Raw genomic sequence first — 10721 nt, 5'->3', positions numbered from 1 at the left:
GAGACCCGTCTCAGCACCTGCTTTTTAGAACTGCCGGTGCTGAGCACCGGCAGTTCCCGGACCACTTAAAGATCTGACTGTATTGTACAACTAAACTTCCTCATAACTCGACTTGTGCCCTGTAACTAAACTTCCTCCCACCGTGACCTGTGTCCTACATCTAAATTCCCTTACCCCCTGGGATGAAGCATACGCAACGAATGATACGCTCTCTGAAGTGACCTGGGGGATATGCCCCCTGAGGTGGTCAGTTCTGATCTAGTATAACCTTGGAGATCTGCTTCCTTATGAGGTTACTGCTAATCAGTAATAACGAAATTCAACAAAGTGGGAGATACTTTCCCTGTCAGCTGAGAGAGCTTGAGAGATCTACTCACAAGAGTGATCCCAACACAAGTGGAAGAGTTACACTACTCTAGGAACACACTCTAATATAACATTTTGATATTTATCACCAAGGTAAAATGTTGCATTCTTCTGTTTTCTCAGCAAATCATTATGCAGTGTCATCATGGGAACAGGAAATTTTCCATAATATAAGCAGTTCAGGACTAGAGGCGTATAGAGATTAAGTGCTAAAACAAAACATGTCATAAACATTGTACAAATCGAGTTTAGGTTCCCACTGGTCATTTCTACTTCAAACAAAACAGTTCATGGTTAGGTCTCAACAAAAAATCATGCAATACTCACACATTCTACCTTGCGAATTTTACTCATGAAGAAACATTTTGCGGAAATTAAACTAAGCAATTTAATACATTATTGTATTCTATGAAAATCTCTCTATGGAAAGGTTGAAATCTAACATTCTCTATTAGTTCATGTTCAGTGTTTTTTAATCTTTGAAAGCCTTGCATCTTATGTTACTAACATGCCTGACATTAGGTCAGAGTAAAGGAAAAGAAAAAAAATGCATTCAGAAGTTTTTTTAACTTTATTTATGCAACAATGAAAGCCTAATGCTCTCGCTTACCTTTTATGCCTGGCTTCGTTTTGAGGCCTACACGTTATTTCTACATGTTAATTGCAGTCATTTTTATTTATTAAAAATGCTCTAGGACTCCCGTAAACTATAAGTGGGCCAGCCACTGAAGACTCAAAACCTGGTTCTGGTTTATCCTTAACTTCTCTTAGAACCTCAAGTGAAAAACATGCCGAGTTTTCTTTTGGTTTCTGGTGCCCCTCCACTCCACCTTACCCCACATCAGTCGTCATTTTGTAGAAATCTTTTTGTTTCCACTTGATTTATTATGCAAAACGTGTATTTTGTTTTTTTTAACTGTACTGATTTAGGTTCTCAAAAAATCAGAGATTTTAAGCTTTGATATAAAATGGGAGGGATACACATTCAGTGGCTGAATCACGCAATCACGAAACCCGAGATTAATTTCAATTCCCAGTTTGACTAAATTGAGTGATCCTGCACAATTACCTTATTTCCCGTGCCTCCTTTCCCAGTATTACCACATTTGAGGGCATTTTGAAATACTCATCCTTTCTATTAATGCCCCACTCGGCGCTCTATCATTTCACTAGAATATCTCTCCGTATGCCGAGAAATCTCAGACTCGGAGAACGTGAATACTCCTCTCTTGTCTCCGCCGCTGCGTACCTAGCGCAGGCTACGCCAATCTTTAAGCCGCTGCCTGCAGCCTGTGCCAAACTTGAGAGCCTCTTGCTTTAGAAATAGAAGACAGACTCCTTCTTGCAGCTACATACAGGAGAGACCCCCGGCGCACCCGGTGCATTGTGGGGTGGCGGTGGCAGTGCCATGGCGACTTGCGGCTTGGATATACCGCCCCACATATTCTTTTTGGTTCTGTTGCTGGCAGTCCCGTGTGCCGGACAGAGTCTCTCTTTCCCGCTGCTACTGCCCGAGAACTGCGGACCACAGCATTTCTTCCACATCAATAGCCTGACATGCGTGCCTTGCGGAGCCCATCAGCGTCAGAGCAACAGGGGTAAGAGTGGTGGCGAAGGATTGAACCTTTCATCCCCGTCCCTCCCACTAGAACGTTGCATGTATGAGTCCACCCCCCGCCCCTCCGACATACACTCTATCCTTCTTTAAGAAGGAGACTAGCAAGTTTAATTTCTAAATAAGCTTTTATCAGATGTACCTCGTTAACTGTCCTAAACCTTACTATTTCTAATGTAAGTTAGCAGGTAAATACGAGGTTCCCTCTTTCTGCTACAAAAGTGCTCAGAAATGTTGTCAAGCGGTGTGGGCTTCTGAAGCATCTCTAACAACACTCATACTTGCAGCTCTAGGATTCCCCCCCCCACCGCCACAATTTCTATTTCTTTTTTATTTATTTGATGCAGTTTTAATTAGCGCGAACCCATGAATGAATACTAAAGAACCAGGTAAGTTACAAAAGGTACACAAGGTAGACTAAATACGCGAACAAGTTACATATATACAGTTGCAAAGTCAACAAGTAGCATATATACATTAAAAAAATAAAAGGTGCCAGCGTTAGGTTAAAAAAAGGAATAAAATACATATTTACAAAGTTGACCTGATGCGAGTGCCAGATTTATTTATTTTTTAGTTTTATATAGCGCAAACTAGACCCAAGGATATCAGGTATCAGAGCGCTCTGATACCTGATATGAGCACCAGTTTCGTTACTGATGGACACATTCATTTTTGTTAGGCACGGGGAGATTGAGTGATCTGCCCAGAATTACAGGATGTTGAGCGTTGTTGCCGAGACTCAAACCCAGTTTCCCAGCTTTGCGGTTGACTGCTCTAGCGGTAAGGCTGCAAGAGAGAGAAAGAGAGGGAAGAACATAAGCGAGAAAGAGCAGCACATGAGGGATAGAATGAATGAATGAATGAAATAAGCTTTATTTCGATAAAAACATATCTTAAAAGTGTGTAGATTTATAACATAAACAAATATATAAAATCACAGGACTAGTCATAAAACTGTGATATCACCAAATTTCCAAAGCGGACAAGGAATAAAAAATACATGTAGACAAGATAAATAAGACAATTTCTTAAAAAGAGAATACAAACAGACAATATACCTAAAGGACTGCTTATGTATGGGCTACAAGGGCTTTTGATCTTATAAGCCAAGACCACTTTAGGAACTTGGATAATGCGCAAACATACAGGGATCGTGTGTCTGATTTAAGAATGCGCAAAGATATGAGATGGTCTCTTGTGCCTAAGTCTCTACACAAAGGTTTGAGCCAATAGGCCCTTGGAATTTTATACTCAGGACATGCAAATAGAACATGTGCAATTGACTCAACTCGAGTCTCGCAGTAAGGACAAAATGGTGATGTCTGAAAAGGTAACTTCCAGCGTGCGGTTAGTTCGCGGACTGGAATTGTACCAACCCTAAATTTGAAATAGAGGGCTCGATCAAAAGGCTTCTGAATAATATCAAGATAGGGCTCATAGCGCACTTCATCTTTAAGCCTTAAAAACTCAGTAATGCTTCTACCACCATGAAGACTAGAGTTCCTCTTCGCAGTGACCCAACTCCAGTACAATTTCTTCAGATCAGCTTTCGGGGGTGAGGTTCTATTCACCCAGGCGTCTTTGAGACCAAGGTCACAAAGCAAGGTCTTAACATCTTTCAGCCATTTAATTTTGTACCAACAAGGCATAGACAATATTTCGGTCAGACCCTCCGCGTACTTGGCTAGCTCGGGGGTTCGCCAAAGCCGAGCCCATAGGAGAAGGGGGCGGACATTTGCTAAGTCTCATCGCATGGCACCCCAGGTCCATTAACAGAGGCACTACTGGAGTGCTCTGGGGTAGTGCCATCAATTCCTTGTAAAAACTGGAATCAGACTTAGCAAGCTCGTCAATGTTATTTAGGCCCCATAGTTCGGCACCATAGAGTGCTGAGCTCACACCTTTTGCTTTGTATATCTCTAGGGCTGGGGCTATTGGCCTAGACATGGAAGAACGATGTTCCCTGAGGAGGGCACCAGTAACCCTCTTATGATTTAGAAGCATCTTTTGTATGTGAGATGACCAACGCATAGTATCTGAAATGCGGATACCCAGGTAGTCGAATTCTTTTACCCTATCAAGCTTAGTCGCATTCAGAACTGGGGGCCGCCCTAATTTTTTGGGTGGATTCAATATTAGGTATTTCGTTTTGGCGGAATTTATTATAAGGCCTCTGCCCTTACAGAAGATTTGAAAGCTGTCGAGAAGAGTTTGGAGACCCATAGGTGACTTAGACAACAAAAGAGTGTCGTCAGCGAACAGGAGAGTTGGAATACGTTCGCCCGCCAGGGATGGCGCATCAGAAGGAACTTTCATCAAGTGCTCCACTACACCATTCACATAAAGTGAAAAAAGGGTAGGGGCAAGAACACATCCCTGGCGGACACCCCTGTTCACTGGGATTTTCTCTGTTTTCTGGCCCTGCGAGCCCCACCGCACTTGGGCATAGTTTCCCTCGTGGAGTTTTTTTTTTGATAAACTTCTTTTTATTGTGTTTTGCGGCATAAAGAACAATATCAGGAATAATATACAGCAGTGCAGTGAACAAGGCATCAGTATCTGCAATCAGGAAAGCATCAACAGGCAAGTGCAAAAACCCTCCCGCCCCCTCCCATCCCCCGTCCCCCCCCCCCTGCGCACCCACCCTTCAAAGCAGGCCCCCCAACCATTTCCCCCATATCTTGCGAAATTTTTTTGGGCAGCCCCGTGCAGCGTATAGCGACCGCTCCTGAGCTGCACACCAATCCACCCCTCTACTCCAGGTAGCCACTCTGGGCGGGTCTGGCTGTGACCACACCGCCGCTATGTCTCTTTTAGCCACCATAAGGGCAGTGGTGAGGAAGTACTTCTCATTGCGGGACCCGTCCATCCCGTCCATGATGCCCAGCAGGGCCATTCTAGGCTCGTGGGGGACCTCCCAACCCAGGACCTCCGCTAGATCGGCCTCGATCGCTGCCCAGTAGTCCCCCAGACGAGGGCAAGACCACACCATGTGGAAAAAATCTGCCGGAACCTCCCCGCAGCGAGTGCAAGAGGCGTCCGCGCGGAGGCCCGCACGATACAGGCGGGCCGGGGTCAAATAGGCAGTGTGGAGGTAATAAAGTTGGGTAAGCCGCAGCCTCGCGGAGGTGGTAAGCGACCGAGGGCCCATAAGGGCGTCCCTCCAGTCCGCCTCATCCAGGGGTCCCACCCAAGCCTCCCATCGCTGCTTTAGCCCGTTCCAATCCACCGGTGTATTGTTAATTAGGGATTTATAAATGCGGGATATGCCCCCCCTCCCAAGATACCCCAACATCACCTGGGCCTCAGGCGGACTATGGGAAGGCAGTCTGGAATCTAGAGGGACGTGAGCCCGAACCGCGTGGCGCAATTGAAGGTAGCGGTAGAATTGAGAAGGCTGCAGCGAGAAGCGGGTCCGAAGCTCCTGGAAAGAACACATGCGGCTTCCACGCCATATATCGCCCAGGCAGGAGATACCGAGAAGATCCCACTGCCGAAAGCCCGTGAGTCCCACCACCTCCCGCAGCCACGTCCCGTGCCAAAGCGGAGTGAGTTGCGTGGACGTCCCCGACCATCTGGTGTGTCGCAAGGCCGCGCGCCACGCGAGAAAGGGAGCCCGCACGACGCCGGGGAGCGACAGGGGGATCGTTGTGCCGTAGAGCATGTTTTGGATGGAGGGGAACCCGAGGCAGTTCACCTCGAGTCGATAAGCCGGGCCCTCGTGGAGTTTTATTAGTAGAGCCAGTAAGTTGGGGGGAATCTTCATGCTGGCCAAGACGCCCCACAAAGTAGCTCGGGGAACTAGATCAAAAGCTGTTTTGAGATCTATGAAGGCGAGATAAAGGCTGCCCTTTCCGAGAAGGACAACCTTCCAGTAGATCAGGAGCAGTCTGAAGACTTGTTCTATAGTACCTGTCCCGACCCTGAAGCCTGCCTGGTAGTCTGAAAGGATGTTATTTTCTTTCGCCCAGAGTAGGATCCTCTCTAGAATCACCTTCGCGACTACCTTCTGGGTTGAGTCAATCAGACTGATTGGGCGATAGTTGGCTGGGTCGTCCCTGCCGCCCTTCTTAAAGATCGGGACGACCTCAGCCCCCTTCCAAGATTCAGGTACTGAAGCACCATTAGCGATGGCATTAATTAGGGTGGAGAGGAGCTTCCCCATTCTGGATGGATCTAATCTGAGGATGTCACCGGGGATACCATCCGGACCAGCTGCTTTCTGGGGAACAATGGACTTGATAGCATTGACCACTTCCCTTTCAGTAAAGGGGTTGGTGTTCAATGTACCCATAGAGGAAAAAGCCTCATTGGGGAAAAAGCTCCCCCTCGCTCTCGGGCGGGGAGGAGTAGAGTTTGAAAAAGTGCTCAAACCAGACCTCACTAGTGATGTTACATGTCATAAGTTCGTGGGCTGGTCTGTTCTTGGTCCTTATTATGCTCCAGAAAGGACCTGAGTCACGTTTTAAGGAAGCCTCCCTCAATGCCTGCCAATACTGTTCTTCCCAATCCTTTTTAGCATTAGTCACACAGATCCTATACTCCTTCCTGGCCATCTGGATCTTTGGCGTAATCCTGCTTTTAAGGGCCGTGATTAAGGCAGATTTCTTCCGCCTACAGCTTTGTGTATACCACCCATCCATGAATTTATGCTTATCCCCCCCCTTCGATGGCCCGCCTTTGCCGTATACTCGAAATAAATTCCCCAGCTCTTTAATAGTACCTTGGAAAACGGTTGGAGCCTTGCCGTAGGCAGCCTCATGGATATTAGGCGAGGCCAGCTCGACTTGTGCTGCACACAGTATTGCCCCAATCGACTGAACTTTCTCTTCATCGAGCATCACTTTTCGCCATTTAAGGCGCCTCTCGCAATTTGCGGGGCACACCTCGAGGGTTGGCATAAAGCTGGCTATTGGTGGAATCGGAGACCCATTTGCTCCCTCCCATAATGGTTTCATACTTAAGGATAACTGGTTGTGGTCGCTATCGTCAGAGGGAATTATTTCCATGTCCACCACATATGACCAAAGTTTAAAGTCAAGGAGTATATAATCTATCCTTGAGGTATGGTTTATCCTGTTATAGGTGTGAGCACCATGCAGGTCTGAAGCTGTTCTTCCATTTACCGCCTTTAGTCCGAACTCTAGGGTCATGGTGTTCATATATATAACTGATTTTGTCCATCTCCTAATGGGAGGCAATGATAGTATCGGAATGCCTCTTTTGGTATCATCCTCCAATAGATCAGGAAGGTCTAGTGATGCAAGGGGCTCAAAAGAACAATTAAAGTCTCCTGCTACCAGGACGTGGGATGCGTGATGGCACTTACGCAGTTCACCCTCAAGAAGTGTAAGTACAGGTGACAGGGCTCCACCGCTTAGACCCCTGGCATAGACATTAAATATGTCTAGAGACTTCCTTCCCTGGGCTCCCTTGAGAGTGAGCCTTAAAATATCGAGAGAGATATTTTGGCCCTGCATGACATTGCACCCGAGAGAGATGCTGACCCAGATAAGAAGGCCGCCCGAGGGATAGAGTAAAATGGAGCACAAGAGGGAGAAGCACAGGAGGGAGAGATGGAGGTGGAAAACCCATGCACTCTCATGGAGTACTTAACTTAAAAGAATAAAGTAGTTCCCTAAAAGTGAGCAGAGGAAGGATACAAGTCAGACAATCAAAAGGATGGTAAAGAGGATATGCTCCAGATAAAGGATGAACACAAGAAGAGGAAGACAAAACAATGAATAGGAAGCAAGCAAATAAGTGAAAGCCCACTGTACGTTCTTGGTGACAATACGAACAGGCAGCTTGTGCTGTCTGGTAGGTGAGGCCTAAAATTGGCCCACACAAGGGGAAGGGTAGGCGCAGAGGAGATATATGGAGTGGGAGAGAGAGAGAGAGTTTTGTGCTGATCTGGCACAAGCCAATGGCCTAACGATAGCTTTCTGATTGCAGGAGATACTGACTGGGCTCTTGAGAGACAGCAAATGTGTGCTGAGCTCACAACCAATGGTATCTTGAATATATTTTATGATATTCCTTATTATTTTGATCAACCAAAACTGCTCTAATAATCATGCAACTGGGGGTACACTAAACGGCCAGAACAAGTTAAGAAACTACCAGCTAATCATCAAATTATAAAAAAAACTGAAAGATCTTATCTGTGCAAAGAAAGCTCCCCGAAAAACCAGATGAAAACATCAATATCCATGTATCTTTGAAACTAAAAGAAATATAGCTAGATGTAGAATATATTAAATCGCACAAACTTAACAATCTTTCTGAATTCAAGAACAGATGAAAGAAGTGTTTTTGGAAAATGATGTGGAACGTACAAAAAAATCAATGAAGCTTACACAGGCGTTGCTGGATTCAAAACATACAGAACATGAGGCGACAGAGAGGCCCGCCAGAAGGAAGTACAGGGAGAGAGGACTCTACCGTAGATATGTGCATGCTTGTAGTAGGAACAGTTGGCAAAGGTCTTGGAATCGGTTTAGGTAAGGAACCGTCCTGGGTTGTACATAGCCATGCACCATTTCTACCTATGCACATTGTGAAGATTATTGCATGCACTTAATTGCGACCTTACTGTTCATTCTCCATGAGGCTCTATAATACTAGTTATATATACTGTCTGACGTCCTAATGACAAATCCTGCAAGGGAATATACTGGGCGCAGCCATTTTGCTTAAACTGCTGATGGTTATTATTGCTGGTGCAGCCTTTAGACAGTAGAATGTTTTGGAAAATTCTAAAGACTAGGCTATTTAAGCAGCCTGTTAAATTCAGTGGTTTATCTGACTCAAATTCTGTCTTAGCATTGATGTCTTATCAAAAGCACCAAGAAACCTTTGCTATACAAGAATAATTAACATAAGATAATGTTACCTGTCTGGTCGATACTCGTTCTTACTGCACATTGGCATCAGTATTTTTACTGCCCATGCGCATAAGTGCTAATACCACCTCGGAGCATTATTATTGTTACTGCTTGTGGGTTTATCGCTTGCATTCATGGGTTCACCACTGCCTTTACTGGCAGTGGTCAGCCCATTTATAGTTCTGCACATTAGTACGTTGACTGAATAGGACAAAATAGCTTAAACTGTCAGATGCCCGTAAGGGTCAAGAAATGGGATGAATTATTCCAAGATGTGCCTTTGGAGCAGAAGAGTTTTAAGATTTCTTTTGAAAGTCTGAAAAGAGGCGGTGGTTCGGAGGGATGGAGGAAGTGAGTTCCAAATTCTGGCCGCATTCCCAGAGAAGGATTGAGCCATAAATCTTTCCCTTTTGAAGGTAGGATGTTGGAGCAATAATTTTTCCGCATGCGTGCAGGTCTAGAGTCGCCTGTGATTTTAAGTTTATTAGCCAGATAGCAAGGGGTGGAGGTGTGCAAGGCTTTGGGGTTGATACAAGCAGTCTTGTAAATTTACCTTGCTTCGATAGCAAGCCAGTGAAGAGACAACAGTATGGGTGTGATGTGATTATTTCTTTTAGCCCCATATACGAAGCGAGCTGCTGAAAGAAGGATGGATTTTAGAGGGGAAAGGTGGGATTTGGGGAGGCCAGCAAGGATAGAGTTGCAGTATTCCAATCTGAAAAGTTAAAAAAAAAACACTCCTTCTGCTCTGTGGTTCAATAAATCTGGAAAGAAAAAATGATTGGACCAAGGTTTTTAGGTCTTGCTTAGGAAAGAAGGGCCGAACCCCCCTGAGAAGGCGTAGTTGGTAATGTGTATTCTTGGCGATGGTATTGATATGAGGCTGTAAGTTGAGCCTTTTGTCTCAGATGACACCTTGAGATTTGGAGCTGTCAGCTATGGTAGGCTTGTTGTTGAGAATGTTCAGGTTGTTCATCCAAGATTGGATAGGAGGAGGAGATAGTGAGTTAGAGAGGAGAAGGAATTCTGTTTTGGAAAGATTCAGAATTAGTTGATGTGTTGACAGACAGTTTTGGATGTAGTTAAGAGTGGTGTTGAGGATTGAAATGTCATGAGTGGAAGACACCTTTAGGTAGATTTGGGTGTCATCAGCATATAGGTGATAATGGATCTCAGTGTTTGGGGGAAATTTCCCAGCGGTTCAATGTAAAGGTGTTGAACAGGGTGGGCGTGAGGTTCGAGCCTTGAGGGACACCTTGTTCAACAGCCTTTGAAGTGGAGAGACAATTTGCTATTTTGATCATCTGGGATCTGCCCAAAAGGAATGATGCAAACCATTTGTCAACGGCTGCGGATAGGTCAAGAAGGATCAGGAGACCAGATTCACCAGAATCAAGTACTCGCAGGGCATCATCGATCACTTGTAGTAGGGCTGTTTCGGAATTGCAACCTTGGGTAAAATCATATTGGAATTTGTGTAATAGGAAGTTGTCCTTGATATGTTGTGAACGTTGCTTTGCACACAACTTTCTATAATTTTAGCAAGAAAAGGGAGGTTAGTGATAGGGCTGAAATTGTTGAGATCTTTCGCATCAGCAGAGGTTTTCTTAAGAAGTGGGGTAACCTGTCCTGATTTAAGGGCAGCAGGAAGCCTTGGTTGGGGAAGAGGTTTATCAGACTGGTCCAGTAGGAAAGTGTGTGTGGGTGTAAAAGTCAATGGCAATGTCAGTGGGGATGGGGTCGATGGAATGATTAGAGGGTTTAGTTTCTTGAATACTTTCAAGGAGGGCTGTTTCGTTAATGATGTCCAAGGTCTGCCACAAGACTAAGAATTTGCAGTCCTCAAGGGG

At 45.3% G+C, this 10721-nt stretch overlaps 2 protein-coding genes across 2 annotated transcripts in view; one reads left to right on the top strand and one right to left on the bottom strand.

Annotated features, from left to right (window-relative positions):
• The first annotated feature begins 1742 nt into the window (after window positions 1–1742).
• Window positions 1743–10721, top strand: part of TMEM67 (transmembrane protein 67) — a 1162308-nt gene continuing 1153329 nt past the window's right edge. Inside the window, exon 1 of the mRNA XM_085605278.1 lies at window positions 1743–1964. Within this exon, the coding sequence (XP_085461404.1) occupies window positions 1775–1964 (190 nt within the window). The 5' untranslated portion in view covers window positions 1743–1774. The remainder of the gene's footprint in view (window positions 1965–10721) is intronic.
• Window positions 2611–10721, bottom strand: part of LOC146831047 (uncharacterized) — a 498359-nt gene continuing 490248 nt past the window's right edge. The window contains exon 9 of the mRNA XM_085605279.1: window positions 2611–2770. The gene's annotated coding sequence lies outside the window, so the exon portion shown is untranslated. The remainder of the gene's footprint in view (window positions 2771–10721) is intronic.

The sequence above is a fragment of the Triturus cristatus genome, chromosome 5_1 (genome assembly GCF_964204655.1).
Source record: "Triturus cristatus chromosome 5_1, aTriCri1.1, whole genome shotgun sequence".
In the NCBI taxonomy this organism is placed as follows: Eukaryota; Metazoa; Chordata; class Amphibia; order Caudata; family Salamandridae; genus Triturus; species Triturus cristatus.
Note: the sequence above shows the minus strand (reverse complement) of the source record. Positions and strands in the feature narration are given on the sequence as shown.